We start from the raw sequence: 20685 nt of genomic DNA on the forward strand, positions 1-20685 counted from the left end.
AGTCCTGCAGGTCCTATGGAGCATCTGGCCTAACCTCGGGTAGGCTGGTGGATGCGGGTATTGAAGATGGACTCTGCGGTAGGCAGGAACTTGATGCCAGTTAGCAATTAACTGGGCTTCTTTAAATACATGGAGAAGTGCCTGGAGGAGAGGCTGCCTGCCCCAGCTTCCTCAGTCCAGCAGAGATTCCAGAGGGCCTACTGGACTAGTGTGCTGCACGGTGCCCACTGTACACCCCCACCTCCCGGCCTTACGCAGCGTGACGGCTCAGCATGGCACAGGCCTCAGGGATGGACCCGCTTGTGGATACGGAGGACGAAAGGCCCAAATGGGACAACAAGCTCCAGTACCTCCTGAGCTGCATTGGCTTTGCTGTGGGGCTGGGTAACATATGGAGGTTCCCCTACCTGTGCCAGACCTACGGGGGAGGTAAGCCGCCTGCTCGCACCACACCCTCACTCCGGCTTGTTCTGCTCTTGAGTGCCAACTGTCTCTTCTTGGAAATTATATTTTGCCATTATCCAAAGAATAGCCTAGTGTCTTTGAGTCAGTCCTGATGTCCAACCTTCTGGGGTCTTGGATAAGGGTAGAATGTGGCACCATTGCTGTGGATCACATCATGCCTTTGTCCCGGATGCAAGCAGCGGACTCTGGGTTCCCATCACCACCTTGGACTCAGGGTTGATTTCTTCCTGGTTCTTTGCATAATATTATAGCAAGCTGCTTGACTTCACCAATGATTCACCCCCAAAGCAGCAGGCCCTTGGCACAGCACAAGTCTGCAGGACACCTAGGACTATGAACACTATTTTATTGATCATTAAACTCTACCTACGAGTGTCTATTACTTAGTAAAGGAGCCAAGTTGTACACCCCCCACATACACACACACAGAGCCTCCCTCCCTCAGACAGCCGTTTCCTTTTATATACAATTTCAGGGCGGTCACCCTGATATCTCTATACTAGGGGTGCAGGAGGAAGCAGACAGGCTGCACTTTCTTGAGAGCTAACATGGAGCGTCTCCCAGTAGGACAATTGTGACTTTGTGGGGCCAGGCTGGGACATCAGGCTGACCTGTTTCCCAGATTTTCTTAGCTTTGTGTGTGTGTGTGTGTGTGTGTGTGTGTGTGTGTGTGTGTGTGTGTGTGCCAAAGGACAACATCAGCTGTTGTTTCTCAGGTGCTGTCTATCTTGCTTTTTGATACATGATCTCTCACTGACCTGGGATTTGCCAAGTAGGCTTTGGTGGGCTGTTCAGCAAGCTATGGAGATCTGTCTCTGTCTCTGTCTCTGTCTATCTGTCTGTTTCTCTGTCTCTGTCTCCAGAGCTGAGATTACAAGTGTGCACAACCATGTCCAGCTTTTTACATAGATTCTGGGATTTGAACTCAGATCCTCAAGCTCTCAAGGCAAACATTTTAACCACTAGGCTATATCCTCAGCCTACAAGATACTACCTTAAAAAATAAGTAACAAAGGCTCTAATGTCTGGGTGGGATATCCATGTCACTCTGCCGGCCCTCTCTCTGGTGGGATTACCCAAATGCATGCTGGGAACAAAACTTGCACTTAAACTGTTGTGAGCACTGCGTAAATGTCATCATTTCGTTAACCACACTGGTCAGCTGCAGGCATCTGGGGCTATCTGCTCACCCGTCCTTGCAGGGGCCTTCCTCATTCCCTATTTCATCGCTCTGGTCTTTGAGGGGATCCCACTCTTCTACATCGAGCTTGCTGTCGGCCAGCGCCTACGAAGGGGCAGCATTGGAGTGTGGAAGACCATTTCCCCCTACCTTGGTGGAGTAGGTATGCTCCCTTCCCAGCCCTACTCAGCCACCGCTCAGGCTTCCTTGGGGACCTCTTAATTGGGGGGTGGGACACACTTATGGTGAGGGACATGGCAGGCATAGGAAAACAGGGCAACGATTGTTAAAAAGACACAGAAGCTGCTGTGGCAGGTCACGTTTAAGGGGAGGATTCCATTTTATTCTCTGCCTGGCCCTGGGTGAATTACTGTGTCTGCAGGCCTGGGCTGTTTCTCAGTGTCCTTCCTGGTCAGCCTGTACTACAACACCGTTCTTCTGTGGGTCCTATGGTTCTTCCTCAACTCCTTCCAATACCCGCTGCCCTGGAGCACATGCCCATTGGATCTCAACAGAACAGGTGAGAACCCATGGGGAACTTGGAGGTTCCATGTGTGGCACTGGGCAGATGCAGGTGGAGCTGCAGAGCACATACCTCAGGTCTCTCCCCTGAAGGGCACATTTGAAAGCCAGTCCTTCAGCTCTTGGCCTCTGACTACCTGCTGTACCCAGAGCCATCTGGACAGATTTGTTCAGAGAGGCACCTGGCCTCTTGCAGTGTTCTTCATCTTAGCCGCGGTACCAAAGAGAAGCAGGGGAGGGTTCCTGGAACTGAGGAGAGAAATAGTTGATAAAGCACTTGCCTCACAAGCATGAGGATCCGAGTGTGATCCCCAGAACTCACGTTGCATGTGGTGGTGCGAGCTTACAATCCCCGTGCTGGGAAGACAGAGAAAGAAATATCCCTGGGGCTCACTGACTAGTCAGCCTAGCCTAATTGATGAATGTCAGGCCAATGAAAGATCCTGTCTCAAAGAAGATGGGTGGCATTTCTAATAATGATACCCAAAGTTATCCTTTGCCCTCTGTGCACACATGTACACACACCACATCCACACATATACACACATACATATATACATGGACGGACACACACACACACACACACACACACACACACACACACACACACACACACACACACGGGGCTCCTGAGCCCAAAAGGGAGGCAGTATAAACAGCCCAAGTAGCCCTTTCAAGAGCAGCTGAGTGACAGGCCAGCTGTGGAGGGCCTGCCATGCTGGCACCTGTAGTTCATGGGTAATACTTAGGGCATGATATGGACTGTCTCCCAACTCTGTGACTAGCCAGTAACAGTGCTCTTGGCTCCAGGATTTGTGCAGGAGTGCCAGAGCAGTGGCACTGTGAGCTACTTCTGGTACCGGGAGACTCTGAACATCACATCTGACATCAACAACACAGGCACTATCCAGTGGAAGCTGTTCCTCTGCCTGATAGCCTGCTGGTCAACTGTGTACCTGTGTGTCATCAGAGGCATCGAGAGCACAGGGAAGGTGAGTTGCGCTGCCTGCACACTGTGTGTGAGGAGCTTGTGTGCCAGAGATGCTTTCTAGAACTGACCCCTCCTGGTTACTCAGTGCTTCCTCCTGGTCCTGCCTGTCCTGGAACTGACCTATATCTAATGGGGACTGACTTTCTTCTGTGTGCTCACACAGTGTGTCCACCTCCTCTGTGTGTATATGTTGAAAGTGTGCTCTTGTTGACAGCATCCTGTTGGGTCTCTTTCATCCCACCCTGACCACTTCGGTGGGTCCTGCCAACCTCTGTTCCCATTGCTCTTTCTCTGGGAAGTTACATCCCATATGCCCTCCTTGGTTCGCTACAGAGCTGCCAAGAGCACCAACTGATCCACCCCCATCCCACCCCTACTCAATGGCTGCTGACCCCATATAACCCATGTCTTTAAGAACTTCCTCCCTTGGCCGGGCGGCGGTGGCGCACGCCTTTAATCCCAGCACTTGGGAGGCAGAGGCAGGCGGATCTCTGTGAGTTCGAGGCCAGCCTGGGCTACCAAGTGAGTTCCAGGAAAGGCGCAAAGCTACATAGAGAAACCCTGTCTCGAAAAACCAAAAAAAAAAAAGAACTTCCTCCCGTTTCTCTCCCCCTTCTCCCTCCCTGGCTTGGCACGGCTTTTGCTTCTAAAGTGTTAATAGCACAAGCATTGTCTGGCTCTGCTATGAACAGGTGATTGTCTTTCAGAGACAGAGAAACAGTGGTACCACTGGTTACTGCAGTTCTCTGGAACACCAAAGGGGGGCTTTGGAAGCCACACACACACACACACACACTCACGCACGCACGCAAGCACGCACGCACGCACGCACGCACGCGCGCACGCGCGCGCACACACACACACACACACACACACACACACACACACACACGGTTGTCATGCGCAGGTTGTGTTTCGGTGGCCATTTAGACCCTCACACCCTAGTCTCCTGCCTTTGACTGCTGGCTGCAGAGCTTCTGTACAGAATCCACACAGCCTGTCATGTTCTCAGCAAGCTCTTGAAAATGTACCAGCAGGTCCTATGGTCTGTCTCCTGGGGCTTAGGCACACACAGAGATTATTGTGCCTTGCAGATCCTTTCCACATCGACACTTAGTGAGCAGAAGCTTGAAATACCAGCTGAGGACCAGCGCTGACCCAGAGTAGGAGGGAAGAGTGTAGGCAGGTGCAGACAGGGCCTAGCCCTGTGGCCAGCTGGAGTATCAGGGAAAGAGGATGGTATAGAGAGGACACTGGCCACGTGCCAATGAGCCTAGAAAGAGGAACTGGAAGGAATTTGAAGAGGGGCTTAGAAGGATACAAGTCAGAAACAAGGCTGCCCAAGGAAGATGGAGGAACCCACAGCTATTGCAGAGGGAGGCATCGCAGGAGGAGGCTGGAAAGGCAGCTGTGGAGGGAGAGGGGAACTGACGTGGGGGTTTGGGATGTGAGAAGGAGGAGGCTGGGGGATGGGAACAAAGGCTGGAAATGGGTGAGGAGAGACTGGAGGGTAAGAGGAGGAGGCTGAGGGGTGGGAAAGGGAAGCTGGAGCAAAGGCTAGGAAGAAAAAGCTTGAGGAGGGGACCTCTTTGTGGGGACTAATCCTTGCTTTTGGGAGAGACCTGTGTGTCCTAGGACCTCAATGCTTACCTCAGTTGACTCCACGGGGCACAAAGGTGAAAATGGAGCTACACATGATGTTGGTCCTGAGTCCAAATCATGAGCCTGATCTTGCTTGATCCCACATCCCCAAGTACCCACTGCTGGCCCCAGAGTACTGGGAGATGAGCCCTGAACGTCTACTCAGCTGCTCTTACAAAGGCTTTTTTGTGACACATGCCAGTCCACATTTCATACTTTGTTGTCCTCAGGCAATCTACTTTACAGCCCTGTTCCCTTACCTGGTGCTGACCATCTTCCTCATTAGAGGTCTGACTCTGCCCGGAGCAACAGAGGGCTTGACCTACCTGTTTACTCCTAAGGTAAGTGGACCTTATGCACCTAGGGATCCTGGCCAGGGCATGTTGTAAGGAAGGCCTGCCAAGGCAATGCCGAGTTAAGGCACCCACAGGAATCAGGGGAGGGGGGCTGCATAGCTAGATGAAGCATGCAGTCTTCCAACTGGGACAAGTAGACAACTGAGTGGGGAGACACATGACTGAAGTTGAGGTTCAATTGATGGCAGTGCTGGGAGAGGCTGACTGGGGACCAGGTGCCCCACACCTGGATCAGGTACTGACTGCTGCCCTGCTCCCCGTAACAGGGAGATACAAGACTCAGGAGGCCTGTACCTAGAGCCTGTGACCTTTCTAGATAACCCCAAGATCCTGGGAATTTTCCAACACACTTCTCCTAGTGTGAGCATCAGGGAAAGAGTGTATATAGATAGTTCCTACCCCTCAGAGCACCTTTACCAAGTGAGTAAAGACTCAAAGCCCTGGGTCTGCAAGTTCTTGAGTCAGGGCCTTGTCAGAGTCATGTCAGAACCGGGTTGGGTGCTACCCCCAGGCCTGCTCACTTCTGAGATGTTAGAACAAGTGACACCCTCCTGCTTATGAGTGTACCAAATGTTATAGAATAGTCAGATGGATAAGCTGGAATGGTCTGCTCATTACATTAACAAGGCCACCCCCATTCATTCCAGATGAAAATTCTTCAGAACCCACGGGTGTGGCTGGATGCAGCCACCCAGATTTTTTTCTCCCTGTCCCTGGCCTTTGGAGGACATATTGCTTTTGCAAGCTACAACTCGCCCAGGTATGCAGCCTATCTGGGGGTGTGGATGCCTTTACAGCCTCAGTATTGAGTCAGCAAACCTGAGACAGACATAGCAAATTGGAATCACACTGTTGGATAAGGGGAATCTCCTGTGAACTCCAAGTGGGAATTTCATTCTGAATAGAGGCTTTTTAAAGACTTCCTGAATAACTATTACTGTATTACTGAAGACAATGCAGGATATCCTCTAAAGGTTGCAGATTGGGCCTTGGTGGCAGTGTCTGGACTCTACCAAGTATTCAGGCCATCCGAGGCTGAACAGGGATGTCAGTGGCACACTACAAAAGCAATTGAAGATACTTCAAGAACTTGGCATCCATTTTGAAATATCAAGCACTGCAATGGGAAGGCATGTGCCATGTGCCATGTGCCACAGCAGATCATAGTCAGGTCCAAAAGAATATGAGGATTTCACAAGTTACCTCGACACAGTGGCCAATAGCCTGAAGTTGATCAGGAAGGATTAACAGTTGTCCTTGCAGAAGTATTCTTTGGTGGACTTTATGCGAGGCTGTGGTCCAGGAGAATCCCTGCCATAGTGACTATTAGGCAATTGTGCATGAGCTCCCTTCTGTCATGATCTCCGGTTTTGCTTTTTGTTATGGCTGACATGGGCAGCTTCATTTTCTTCATGACTTATTTTAAATTACTTTTTATTTTTATTAACTTATTTTTACATGTGTGGGTGTTTTGCCTACTGTGCACACATGCTTGGTGCCTGAGGAGGTTAGAAGAGGCCAGATCTCCTGAAATAGATGTTACAGATGTTTGTCGGTGCTGAGAACTTAGCTTCAGTCCTCCGTTAGAACAAGTATTCTTAACCACTGAGCTATCTCCCCAGCTCCAGCAACTTCATTTTTGGTGACAGCATTCATGTCTTTCACACTGGGCAGGATGCTGGCCAAAATGTGCAAAACATATACATGGACCGTAAACACATATATGTAGTGTTAAACTTGCTGGTCTGGTGCTGACACACACTGAGATGCTGCTGCCAGATACCCAGTCTACACATAGCATCCAGGATGCACTAAGCTAAGCCCCTGGGGCACACTATGACAGACTCTAACAAACCAGCTTTACGTGGTCATTCACCTTTCCGTAGGACAGAGGAGGTCTCTGAGTGTTTGTAATAGCTTACTGGCCTGAATTGACCCAAATGCGTTTTCCTTGGAGGGTAGTCTCAAAAACCTGCATTCATGCTCACCACCCCATTAATGCCCAGACCCTTGGTGATTCCGAGCTGGGTTGTAGTGGAGGAGTGTGGAGAACGGCTGAAGTCATCCTGGGAGCATGAGATCACCCCACCCCCACCCCATATCCTCCAGGTTCAGAGTGAGCATGCCTCAGGCTGTAGAGGTGCTAAGGAGGGAATCGTCGTTCCCATTTCCTCCCATAGGAAGCCTGGTTCTGACCCAGAAAGTCCCATGATGGCCATGTGCTTGTGTCCAGGAACAACTGTGAGAAGGACGCCGTGACCATTGCCCTGGTCAACAGCATGACCTCCCTGTATGCATCCATCACCATCTTCTCCATCATGGGGTTCAAGGCAACCAATGACTATGGGAGGTGCCTGGACAGGTGAGCATAGGTGCTGTACTGGGCTTTACAGGGCAAAGTCATCAGACAGATGCCCACACTGGAATCCATATACACACAAAATGTGTGGACATGTCCTACCTCCTCAGGGTCATGAGACAAACAGTGTCCTCTGAAAGTTCCTGTCCACTGGCAACCTCAGAATGTGGCTTTATTAGAAAGGAATTATTGATGGAAGTAAGATAGGAATTAAGATGAGGTAATCCTGGAGTAGGGTGATCCTAAAGCAGTGATAGATGTTCTTATGAGCCAGAAATGGACACAGAAGAGACAGCTGTGACGTGAAATCCTGGATCTCTGTGTCTGGTACACAGCACACATGTTAGTGAGAAATCCTGCATCTCTGTGTCTGGTACCCAGGACACATGGTAGTGGTATGAGCTCCAATAGGCTTTGGTAGCCCTGCTTCCATGGCCTTGCTAGTTGTAGCTCATATGACCTTTCTCTTATACTAGTTCTACTTGTAGTCTGCAGCTTTCCTTAGTAGAAACTCCACATTCTTGGTATCTCCAACATCTTGAGGTGTCCACAGCAGCTTAAGCTTCACCTTCACACCTTACCACAGTCTCCTCAGCAGCTGCCTGCAGGAACTTTTACCTCATTTCATTGCCTGGCTTCCCAGACTTTCCTTAGAATTCTGGGCAGAAGTCTTAACTGCCCTGTAACTCCTACATTTTACATGTCTGTAAAAGCAGCATCAAGTGTCTGGTGCCAAAGTCTGCTACCTCCTTACTGCCAGATCCTTCTCTGATGAGGCGGGAATCTGACTCTTCCTCATTCATGCCCACAGAAGAGGTGCCCCTAGTCTTGGTCCACAGGTGGAAACAGCCCTCCCCCCCCCCCCCCCCCCCCCGTCCAATGCTGGCCAGACACAGGCATCCATGGAACACCAAAGGGTCTAGAAAGGATGGAGTTCTCATCTGGGTGCTGCTATTTGCTCCAGAACATCCCTGAAACATTGGAACACTTGCTGGCCATTGTAGAGCTTCCATCCTCACCAGCCTTTTTCTGCTCCTGCAGAAACATCTTGAGCCTCATCAATGAGTTCGACTTTCCAGAGCTTAGCATCTCCAGAGATGAGTACCCAGCTGTCCTCATGTACCTAAACGCCACTCAGGCTGAGAGATTGGCCCAACTCCCCCTGAAGACCTGCCATCTGGAAGACTTTCTGGATAAGGTACCCACAGGGACAGGACAGGAGGGCTGTCGCTAGGAAACCAGGGCCACACAGGGAGAATGCTGAGCGGCAAAAGTCTAGAAAAGCACCTCAGTCCATCCGCATCTGGCAGACAGGACAACTTTAGTATGACAACATTGCTGGAACACAGAACATGGAGGAAGTAGTCACAGCCTTGTCATAGAGGCCAGTGGGTGCTGGGGACCCATAGGCACCAGGCAAGGGATGACCACTCAGGGGGAAGATTCTCAGGGCAGTAGTTCCTGGCCCCTGACCCCAAGGCCATAGAGTCCCTGCTTAGCTGCTCGATATTTCTTATTCAAGAAGAAAAGCTCCCTTCCCTAGAAGTGTGTCTGTGGCCTGTTTTCCCAGAAAGGCAGGGTAGTACTTCTGACACCAGAAGGCAGGTATGTATATAGGTCATGGTGTGGAGTGTGTACATGTCACAGTATGGGACACACATGTTCTGGTGGGTGTGGGGGTGCACATATGTGATGCTGTGGGGCGTGCATATGTCACAGTGTAGGGTATGACTATGCCATGGTGTGAGGCATGTATGTATCATAGTGTAGTGTACACGTGTCATAGTGATCATATATATGCATCATGGTGTGGGTGCATATGTTACAGTGTAGGTACACATGTATCACAATGAAGGTATGAATGTGTTAGTTACAGTGTGAAGCACAGACATGTCACCTTGTAGAGCACATGTGTCATCGTATGCATTGTGTATATGTTATGGTGAGCACACACGTCATTGTGTATGCACGTGTGTCACTGTGTGAGATATGTACATGTTACAGTGGAGCATATTCAGGCAAAGGTATGGATGGAAGCACAGGTGTAATGGTGTGGGCGTGTATGTGTTATATATGTGTGTATGTGCTATGATATGAGTTGTGTGCTATGTACATGACCACAGCAGAGCCCCTGTGTTGCAGAGTGCCTCGGGTCCGGGCCTGGCATTCATCGTTTTCACAGAAGCCGTCCTGCACATGCCAGGTGCTTCTGTGTGGTCTGTGCTCTTCTTTGGGATGCTGTTCACCCTGGGTCTGTCCTCCATGTTTGGGAACATGGAGAGTGTCATCACACCAGTATTTGACTTGGGGATCTTACCCAGAGGTATCCCTAAAGAAGCCATAACTGGTAAGTAGATGGGTGGAGGGCCTGTCCCCACTGTCCACCCTGGCCTTTTGTCCATCCTGCCCACTGTTCAATAATCCATTTGGAAGCAGAGCTCTGGGGCCCATGTCTTGCGGAAGGCTGGCCCAGGCTGACCTCTGGAGGTTGGGAAACCCCAGTGGCCCTAGGTTGGGGAATAGCGAGAAGGAAAGCTTGGGGGAAGGAAGATAGGAGTTGGGAGAAGGGAGAAGGAAGAGCTGGACTTCCCCTCCCCATCCCTAGCAGGTCTTCCCTGCTGCCTGGCAAAGTACTGAGAGAGATGGGGGAGAAAGGAACCAAGGGATGGAGTCAAGGAGACCTGGAAAGCCTGCTGCCAGGGCCTCCTGGTCCTCCACCACGCTCTCAGCCTGCTTGCCTTTGTCCCCAGGGATGGTCTGCCTTGTCTGTTTCCTCTCAGCCATCTGCTTCACACTGCAGTCTGGGAACTATTGGCTGGAGATCTTTGACAGTTTTGCAGCTTCTTTGAATTTGATCATTTTTGCCTTCATGGAGGTGGTTGGGGTCATTTACGTTTATGGGATGAAGCGGTAAGTCATTCCCATGCCCCATCTCAGGGCAGAGCAGGAAATGGAGTTGGTGGTGCAGCTGTACCCACAGCTCTCTGGATCCTGGGGAAAACTCTGAGATGGTACCCTAAGATCCAGGGTGGGCTCAGGGTGCCCACTGTTCTTGATTTTAAAGGATGGGCTGTCCAATGAGGCCACACAAGGGAGCCTGAGCCAGTGTCTTCTGCAGGTTCTGTGATGACATTGAGTGGATGACTGGGCGGCGGCCCGGCCTCTACTGGCAGGTGACATGGAGGGTGGTGAGCCCTACCCTGCTACTCAGCATCTTCCTGTCCTACATCATCCTTCTGTCCCAGAGACCACCCAGCTACAAAGCCTGGAACCCACAATATGTAGGTCCTTCCCATGAGGCTGTGGGGATCCTTCAGGCTTGACCTAGCATCAATGGTTCTACCCATGGCTTAGATGATCTACACATGGTAGTGTAGTCTGACCACTCTGGTAACTGGGGATCTAGGTATGTAGACAGTTATCTATAAGGCCTGAGGATGCTGGCATTCTAAGGCAGGGGCTTTGGTAAGCAGAATGTAGATCTCAGTGGTATCTAGACTCTAGGGCAATGGTTCTCAACCTGTGGGTCACAACCTTTTGGGGTAAAATGACCTTTCACAGGGTCACCCAAGACCATTGGAAAACACAGCTATTTACATTACTATTCATAAAAGTAGCAAAATTACATCTATGAAGTAGCAATGAAAAAATTTATGGTTGGGGGGTCACCACAACATGAGATTAAAGGGTCACAGCATTAGGAAGATTGAGAACCATTGCTTTAGGCACATCATAGGTCCCACTGGCCTCTTTCTTAGAGACATGGCTTCATTTCACTGTCTGGGTGCTTTGGGACAAGCAGTTAGAAAACTGCTCAGTTTCTACCTATGACAAGATAAATGATGGACAGAGGGTGTCTTATGACTATCAATATGGCCCCAGACTTTTCACAGTCTCCTAAGGTGGGCTAGTCCCTTCCAGCTGTAACTCCTAGCCTTTACTCAACTGCCTGGTCCTTAGAGGCACACATACATAGTTCCGAACTTCACCTGCATCTGTGTCTCTCATCATGAGAGCAATCCTCTCCAAGTCCATGCTAAAGAGAGACCCCAGCAGAGCAGCAGGGACCTGTAAAGGAGGCTGTACACTTGGAAAGTTTTCATGAGAAACGTCCCATTAGATGTACCTTCTACTTGCTCATGCAAACACACAGGAAACATCTGGGTGGGTGGTGTTGCCACATCACAGAGGAGAAAGATGGGGACCCAGAGTGACAGTTGTACAAAGCTGGCCTTTTGATGGTTCCCACCCTCAGGAGGGGCTGGGGTAGAGGAAATCCTGGCCAAACTTCTTTCATTTCCCCCAGAATCTGTGTGCTCACTGTGGTTTCAGGAAGTGGGGAGTGAAGTTGCCACTTTACTTAACTTGGTGGTGATCAAGGATCAGCCTGGTTCCACTTGGAAATGGGTGGTGTAGGCCCTGCTGGGACACATATCTGATCATGCCCTTCTGTCCCCACAGGAACATTTCCCCTCAAGAGAGGAGAAGCTCTACCCTGGCTGGGTGCAGGTCACCTGTGTGCTCCTGTCCTTCCTGCCCTCACTGTGGATCCCAGGAGTTGCTCTCGCTCATCTATTGTACCAGCGCAGGCAGAGGTGGAAGGATACACATCTGGAAAGTGGTCTGAAGCCTCAGGAGAGCAGAGGCTGCTGAAGGGCAGAGCCAGGGTAGACCAGGGTGGGGAGGTAGACTTGTGCTACTCAGACCCAGCCTCATTACACGCTGTCCCCGACTGAGACCACGTGATTATTGCTTTCCCAGCATTCAGCATGGTGGAAGACTCATAGCTTCAGGGTAGCTGCATGTTGTCCATTGGGCATCTGTGTGATGCCATTCCTCCACATATAGGTTCCACAGGGTGCAATTTGTGTGGACACCACTTCCCCCTGAAATCCATGCTGAGTGGGGAAGCCCTGAGTATACTTAGTTGGCAGTGGCAGGACTGTGGCATCCATTTTTTATGAGTGGTCTCCACATTACTAATTCCAGAAATCCAGCCCTAATGCTGGTCTTCAAAGGAGAGCTGAGCTCAGTGGGAGGAAACTGACAGGCAGGAAACCTCTTCCTCCTCCCCTATCAGCCTGAAGTTACCACATCTATGAAGAGACCCACAAGTACAGATCAGAAACCATTAGAGAACCCCCATCACACGTCTACAACCAGTGTCACAGGGGTGAAGTGGGGCGGGCACAAGCCAAGGAGGTACCGACTGTATCACTGACTCACCATACATATTGCCATTTTCGTTTTTTAAGCATCTAATTTTTGCTTGTCAAGAAAGAGCAGAAAGGCTGCTGGTCAGTCAATTTCTACTCTCTCACGAGAGTGATAATCATTTATTCACTCACATCTGTTCACTCACTGTGACATTTTACTGCCCGGTCCTCTGCAGCCTGCAGGCAAAGCCATGACTTCAGAATCACAGAAGGGCTTTTTCTCAGTTCCCCAGTGCTCAGAGACCCCCTCCTCTCTCCCTCTTATCCTCTTGTTTTCTGCCCCTTATATCAACACTGTGAGATGAGGGTCATCTTTGAAGCCTGGAGCCCTGGACAAAGATGTCCACTTCTGATTAGTCCCCAAGAGCCATCTACACCAACTACTGGCTTTGTGATGTCAGTAACTGCCCAGACACAACAGACCATGGTGTCATGAAGGAGATCGTGCCAGATATGCTGCTCATGGTGCTGACATTTTAAGCAAGAAAGGTTTATGTGTGAAAATCTGTGTTAATGGAAGCCATCTTTGTCATGGCCAGATATCAAAGTAAACACAGAGGTTTCTGGGGCTGTTCACCTGCAGATCCGCTGAGCACCACACATGGAATGAATCCCAGGGTGCCCAAGCCTAAGTGCTCAAGCCTACCGAGGGTTAAATCCTGACCTTGGTCCAGCATCCTGGACTGTGACAACTGTCCATGCCCACCATTCTGCCTTTGATAAATGCTCTTGATAAGCAGGGATGTTGAGAGTCACCTATCTTTACACAAGGCAAATTTCATGTCCATATCGTGTTTTAAAAATACATAGGGTGTTGTAGGGGTCTATTGTTGGGGGAAAATTTTTGGTGTAGAACATCACAAAAGCGGCATGGGCTCTGCCAGTACCTTGGAGGAATGTGCTTTCCGCCAGGAGCTGAAATGAAAGCATATGTGCCCTGGATCCTGGAGCCCAGAACATGGAGCCTGCTTAGCTACGGAGAACAAGGGTTTGGGTGCTCGTGTCTTCAGAGCAATCCATTCTGCACACATTCTTGATGCAGCTATGAGAATATCTGCACAGAAGGGACGATGGCAGGAGGCATGTCCAATGAGTGGTTGATAGGTGGACATACAGACAGATGGGCAGTCCAAAACAGCAGAGGCCCACCAGCCTCTGTCAAACAGACTGATTGTTGGGAGCCTCTGGTGAGTGCTTTGGAAATTGGGATGGCTACCAAAGCACTATCCAGGAATAAGTGAACAAGGGTCCAGACTGCAGAGCAAAGGTGAGTGGTCTGAGCCTCGATGACCATACCTACATACAAGGTACCTTCAAGTTGCCCCTGCCCTTGAGAAAAACAGGCTAGGCCTGCCCAGCAAAGACTGGACCACAAGACATGCAACTTGCAGGAACACACCACTTCTCAGGGCAACAGTGTCAACTTAGAAATGAAGCTGCTATGAATGGCCTGTCAACTCTGAGATGGACATAGTGTCCATGTCTTCCTCAGCCACAGGAGCCCTCCCTTCTCTAAGTATTTTTCTTCTACCTTGCTCTATCCTACAACTAAGGTTAGGATTATACTTGGAGAGGTGTTCCTCTATACTCTAGGATGAAAGCTAATTCTGTAGTCCAGGTGATCCTGAGAATACATGCTCAGTCAAGCCAACTTATATGAGAAGCAGCGCGCTCTTACAATAGGTGGAACTGGAACTCATTGTGAAAGGCACTACCACTGTGGCTAGGGAGTGAGTCTTGCAAGCAGATGCAATCCCAGGCTGTTGTGTCTTATCACAGAGCACAAGTTTCACTTGGGTCCTTTCTGTCATGCATGTGTGAAGCAAGGACCTGGCCCTGCTGCATTTCAACTGCAGAACAGACCGTGGATGTCACCTTCCTTATGGCATCATTGTAGGGATATATCCCAGTCATGCAGGGATATATAACATAAATTCTACCAACCCCGGATATGCCTCCAATTTCCTGCATCCTTGGTGAACAGAGTTTAGCCTAAAGAGGTGCATCCCACCCCTCAGTTTAAGGACCCCCCCCCCAGCATCCTGGGCCACCTGGGAGTTTGTAAGCTGCAGTCACCTCATCACCTAATCAGTGTCTATATCCTGCTGAGGTAAGGGAGGTGGCATTCAGGAAGGGTAAGAGGGCCTGTGCAACTTTGTGGGCACCTGCTCTGGCTGGGCTACAGAAGTGGCTCTGTTGTCAGGAAAAATGGGGTTCCCTTTGGGTTCTCATTCTCATTAGTAAAATAATTAAAAATAGACTCAGAGGGCAGCTTGAGGACATTTTTTAAATAAAGTTTGAGAGGAAAAACAATACAAGCAAGAAGAAAATCCAAGCAGCTGCCAGAGGAGGGGAGATGAAGAAGTTAGGCCTTTTAAACTAGGTATGGATGTAGAGAAACAGAAAAAGCCCAGACTATCAGGGAAAGCATGTTTAGAAGTGCCAAGCTGCAGATCTGAATTTGTGGGTATTTGATTCTAGGATTGCTTCAGGAATATGTGGCTGGAAAAAGAGAGACAGCTTGCTATGAAAGGGAGAGCACTCCTAAGAATGAGACTCTGCCAGTGAGCTTGGAAAAGAGTACTTGAGCAAGTGGCCCATGACCCTCTATTGGACATTTCTGTAACACACAGCTCTCCCAAGTTTGTGTATCACTGAACATGATCCATTCCTGAGAAAAAGTTCAAGTGAAGGATGTAACTAGAGTTTTCCTGCCTTGCCCACAGTCAGGACAAATCTTTGTCACCCGCCAGTCCCACAGCCACTCAGACCCAACCAAGTAAACACAGAGACTTATATTGCTTACAAACTGTATGGCCATGGCAGGCTTCTTGCTAACTGTTCTTATAGCTTAAAGTAATTCAATTCCATAAATCTATACCTTGCCACATGGCTCGTGGCTTACCGGCATCTTCACATGCTGCTTGTCATGGTGGCAGCTGGCAGTGACCCTTCCGCCTTCCTGTTCTTTCTTTTCTCCTTTCTGTTAGTCCTGCCTATACTTCCTGCCTAGCCACTGGCCAATTAGTGTTTTATTTATTGACCAATCAGAGCAATTTGACATACAGACCATCCCACAGCAGAAGGACTCCAGACTTCCTCTGCAAAATGGCTTCTTTCCCATGTTAATCTTGTTTCACTCCTAGCCCTGTCTCCTGCCACAGGTCCTCACACTGGTCCCCAGATCTTGAGACAAGTCTCGAGTTTGTCTCCTCACTTGTTGCCATAACAAACTCCTGAAAATCAGAAGCTATTCCTAAACATACCTGTTCTCTTACTGCCGCAGAGGCCCAGAGTGTGAATCAGGACTCACTGGGCCATGGTTGAGGTGTGCTGGGCAGCACCTGTCCTCAGCTAGTCTGGTTGATTGTGCCTTCATTATTGCGCTTGGCCCTTTCCTCCAGCTCAAAGACTGCAGCGGCTGGTTTACTCTTTCTACAACCCAATTCTACTCAGCATTCCCTCTTACTGACCCCTGTGATGATCTCAGACCCACCCAGATAAACAGGGTGATTCATATCTTCAGGTCAACAGATCTTCACTCCATCTGTAACCATAGCCACGTTTCATGATCAGGTAGCATAGTGAGTTTCTGGGGACCAACACTTCTTTGTTGTTATTTTTCTGCTCACCATAAGTGTGCTTGGCTTATGTCAACTTGACACAAGTGAAAATCATTTGAGGGAAGGTAACCTCAATTAAGAAAATTCATCCTGCTGGCTGCTGGTGACGCACACCTTTAATTCCAGCACACAGGAGGCAGAGGCAGGTAGATCTCTGTGAGTCCAGGGCCAGCATGGGCTACAGAGAGTTCCAGGACAGCCATGGCTGCACAGAGAAACCCTGCCTTGAAAAACTGAAAACAAGAAAAGAAAATTCATCCATACAACTGGGCTGTAGGCAAGCCTGTAGGGCATTTTCTTAATTAGTGATTGATGTGGGAGGGCCCAGTCCATTGTTGGTGGGGACACCCCTGGGCTGATGGTCTTGGTTCTATAAGAAAACAGACTGAGCAAGCTGTCAGAAGCAAGCCAGTAAGCAGCGCTCTTCATGGCCTCTGCATCAGCTCCTGTCTCTAGGTTCCTGCAGTCCATCCAGTTTTAGGAGCTCCCTTTAGCTCTGTGGTATCCTTCGCAGGTGAACATCTAGGTACCGAGTATCGAGCCCAGTGTGCGGGTGTCCAGAGAAGGGCAAGAAGGAATCCTTATCATGTAGGAAGCTTATGACTGGTTCCATTGACATTGCTTTCTCATGCTCATATCCTTCTCATTCCTGTTCTCTGATTCTGGGTGCAGAGAACAATCTTAAGTGTCTGTTCTCAGGAGCCATTCCCATTTAAACAATTATTTTTAATTTGATTTTTAGATAGGGTCTCTCACTGGCCTAGAACTCACCAAGCAGGTTAGGCATCCAGGGAGCCCCAAGGGTACATTTGTCTCCACCTTGACAGTTCTGGGATTACAAGCATGCACCAGCACACCTGACTTCCTCACAGGGGTTCTACACTTGCAAGGGAACACACACCACCACCACACCAATAAGTTTCAGCTCAAATCTAGGAGAACCCTCAAATTAGATTCCCCATTGCCTTTTTAACTTCGCCAGTTCTGTTTCCCCCAGGGCAGATCTGGCAGTCTCCACAGTAACTGAAGAAAGAACTCAGCAACTCATGAGTTGGGGCCCATTAGGACATGAACCTTTAGCGAGGGCTTAACAATTTGGCAGGAATACAAGTGGTTTTGAGGAGAGCTGGAATTAGATGAACATGGCTAGAGATAAGATGCTGGCACCTAGTGGATTGAAGGATGACATGATGTTACTGGCACACCGGAGAGGCCTGAGTTGCCCAGCCCAGGCGGAAGATTTCTAGTCTCCTGCTGAGCTGTGACCTTGGATCCTGGGATTTCCCAACCCTATTTTGATCCCATTACTGAGTGTCCTCTGCCCTGGGACTGAGTTGGTTCCAGCAGGCTGGCTGTCAAGATCCCCAAACATACACCCTCCATATGGAAGTTCCAGGAGCCTGGGTGCATTTATGATCCACTCCCTGGACTTGGCTCTGCTGTAAATGCCTTCGGCTTAGTCACTTGGATGCACTAAAAGGCAGCAGGATGAACAAGGCACTGTCATAAGGCCAGCTGGGGCCAATTAGGCTGCATCAGCGCTGGGGCTGAGAGCCCTGTCCAAGGTACAGTTTCTGTGGTCCCACCAGTGATATCCCAGAAGCTTCCAGAATTGCTCAAAGCTATCGGTTGTGACTAAGAGCTCAGTGAATCCAGCTCAGTCAGTCCATTTGGAAGCTGGGGGCAGGGAGGTGGGGAGCTGTTCTTTACACCTCTATGCCCTTTATGCTGGTCTTCCTGCTCCCTGTGTTAGCCTCAGGCTGTCTGTTGAATGGCTTTTGTCTAGCTCTACTGAGAGCTGACTTCTCTCTTGAGGAGCTGCTGTGCTGGTCTGCAGGGACAGGTGGTACTTCAACAGAGTAGACAGGAGGGCCCTGGCTGCCTGTCTGAGGACAAACCCATCCTAGGTGTTCCTATAAACTCCTTACTGTAGGGGGCCGTGGCAAAAAAATCCAGATTCACCAGAGGCTCCCAGAGATTGCTACCCTTCAGCATACCCCATATCTTTGCTCATACCTTGGATTATGCTCCTATGGCCTTATCCTGTATTTTCCCCACCCACCTGCACATTCCAACTTGACTCTGAACAGAGCTTGAGGCTCTCTGCTCCACCCTGGAGCCAGAGCAAGGAAGAACGGTGTATATTGTTGTTTTTGTTCAGCTCTTGTTTAGGTAGCCATATGTTGAGGTATCATGGGTATAGCCACCCTGCCATTTCTAGGAGACAAAAATCTCAGTTTACTTGGTCCTCTGGCTCTTACAGTCTTCCTGTCCCCTCATTCATTATGTTCCCTAAGTCTTAGGTTACAACAGAGGTTGTGTTGTTGAGGAATCCACTGGGGCTGGGTACTCCATGATCACTCGTTTTCAGCATTCATCTAGTTGTGGATTTCTGTAACGTTACCTATCTGTTGCAAACGTTCTTTGATGAGGGGTGAGCACTACACTTACCTATGGGTGTAAGGATACATACTTAGCACGCAGTTAGAAATTATGCTGGTTTAGCAAAATGGCCAAATTAAGTTCTTCTTAGATCCATAGCCTCACTAACCCCAGAGAGTTGGCTAAATCCCAGTACTAGGCATGACTTCCCTCCTGTTGAGTGGGCTTTGAAACAAATTAGACAGCTGCTGGTTACTGCCAAGACATGCATGCCCCTGTTGCACCTTTATGGAAAATGTTGTCTTTTCTCCAGTGCATAGTTTTTGGTATCTTTGCTAAATATCAGCTGGCTGTATTTCATGCACTCATGTTTGGGTCTTCTATTTTGTTTTGTTGATCTACACGTCTGTTTTTGTGCTATTTTACTATAGCTCTGTAATATAACTTGAGATCTAGAATGGTAATCTCCCCAGCATTGTTTTTTGCTTGGGCTTGTTTTGGCTATCTGGGGTCTTTTGTGGTTCCACATGATTTTTTTCTATTTCTCTGAATAATGTTGTGGGGTTTTTACCGAGCTTGTATTGATTGCATCTGTAAACTGCCTTCAGAATGGTTATATTTTCACAATATTAATTTACCAATTGCTTAACATGGGAAGTTTTTCTGTTTTCTAATGTCTTCCTTAATCTATTTCTTCAGATATTTAAGGTTTTCATTGTAGGGGTCTTTCATCTCCTTTGTTAGGTTGTCATGATCTGAATGGCCTTTATACGTTCATATATTTGAATGTTTGATCTCCAATTAGTGGAACTGTTTGGGAAGGGTTAGGAAATAAAGCTTTTCTGGAGGTGTGTCACTGGGGGTGGGCTTTGAGGTTTTAAAAGCTCATACCAGACCTACTCTCCCCCTTTCTCTCCAGTCTCTCTGTCTTGTACTTGTGGATCAGATGTGAGCTACTGCTCCAGCACCATGCCTGTCTACCAGCTGTCATGCTCCCTGCCATGATGGTCATGGACTAACCCTCTGAAACTATAAACAAGACCCCAAATAAATGCCATCCTTTATAAGTTGCTTCAATTATGGTGTTTTTTCACAGCAATAGAACAGTAATTAAGACAGAAATTGGTACCAGGGACTGGGGTATTGCTGTGACAAGCCTTACCATGCTGTTGTCTGGAGAAATATGAAAGACTTTGGGACTTTGGACTAGAAAATCAGTTAAATGCTGTAAGTGGGGCTTAATGGGCTGTCCTAGTAGAAGCATGGTGCTGAGACACGTAGTGTTGAGAGCAATATGGATCGTGGAGGCCCAGACCAAGAGGTTCTAGAGAGGGACAATAACAGCAGCCAGGCTACAGACTATTCTTAGGGCATTTTAGCAAACAATGTGGCCACTTTTTGTCCCTGTCCTAAAAATCTTCCTGAGGCTAAATTGAAGAGTTTTGAAATAATGTCACTGGTGGAGGAGATTTCAAGATAATCTAATATTGACTGGGTCACATGGTTATTAGTGACCATTCTTATGTAGAACTACAATGAAAAATAACAAGGGGGTAAAAAAAAATACAAACACAGTTTGAGGGGATAAAGAGCACCAGGAAATGCAATATTGGAGCCAAGCCTTGTGCTCAAAGAGATGAGAAGTTAAAAGAAAGGCCTGATAATAAACGGAATAAAGGGAGTGGTATCTTCAGGGAAAAACTCCACCTAGCTAACGTGTAATCTCTGAAAGGCAAAGGCCGAAGGACATCTAAAAACAAAAACCATCAACAGGTCCAAGCTTGTGCATGTATAAGTCATGGAGGGGCCCAGGTTTCAGCCCAAGAAAGCAGAACTTGGCAGCACCAGCCATGACATTATGGCTTCAACAAGGAAAATGCAAATGGGAAGAGGTTGTGGGATCTTCCTCCGAAGTTAAGGAGAACAGCTGAGGCCAAGCATGTGGCAGGG

General features: G+C 48.8%; 1 protein-coding gene across 3 annotated transcripts; it reads left to right on the forward strand.

Moving 5' to 3' along the window:
* Window positions 1-132: 132 nt before the first annotated feature.
* Window positions 133-15534, forward strand: Slc6a18 (solute carrier family 6 member 18). Of its 3 annotated transcripts, none has more exons than XM_076551660.1 (12): window positions 133-429; window positions 1668-1808; window positions 2028-2165; window positions 3068-3159; window positions 5030-5140; window positions 5803-5915; window positions 7389-7517; window positions 8556-8712; window positions 9657-9861; window positions 10265-10424; window positions 10633-10795; window positions 11976-15534. In XM_076551660.1, the coding sequence occupies exons 1-12, from the start codon at window positions 273-275 to the stop codon at window positions 12165-12167; spliced, it is 1758 nt and encodes a 585-aa protein (XP_076407775.1). In that variant the 5' UTR covers window positions 133-272; the 3' UTR covers window positions 12168-15534. The 3 variants fall into 3 exon arrangements, with proteins under 3 accessions (XP_076407775.1, XP_006990071.2, XP_006990069.2); XM_006990007.4 differs by having other exon boundaries at window positions 135-429; window positions 2978-3159; window positions 11976-15532; XM_006990009.4 differs by lacking the exon at window positions 10633-10795 and having other exon boundaries at window positions 134-429; window positions 2978-3159; window positions 11976-15533.
* Window positions 15535-20685: the final 5151 nt, after the last annotated feature.

This window comes from Peromyscus maniculatus, chromosome 15 (assembly GCF_049852395.1).
Source record: "Peromyscus maniculatus bairdii isolate BWxNUB_F1_BW_parent chromosome 15, HU_Pman_BW_mat_3.1, whole genome shotgun sequence".
Lineage (NCBI taxonomy): Eukaryota > Metazoa > Chordata > Mammalia > Rodentia > Cricetidae > Peromyscus > Peromyscus maniculatus.

What these genes read in the sequence shown, in the direction of transcription:
- Slc6a18 (XM_006990007.4), top strand. Translation starts at nt 273, where the DNA reads ATGGCACAGGCCTCAGGGATGGACCCGCTTGTGGATACGGAGGACGAA. An exon ending in TACGTTTATGGGATGAAGCG is followed by an intron (nt 10,425 to 10,632) that starts GTAAGTCATTCC and finishes TGTCTTCTGCAG; the next exon opens with GTTCTGTGATGACATTGAGT. An exon ending in AAGCCTGGAACCCACAATAT is followed by an intron (nt 10,796 to 11,975) that starts GTAGGTCCTTCC and finishes CTGTCCCCACAG; the next exon opens with GAACATTTCCCCTCAAGAGA.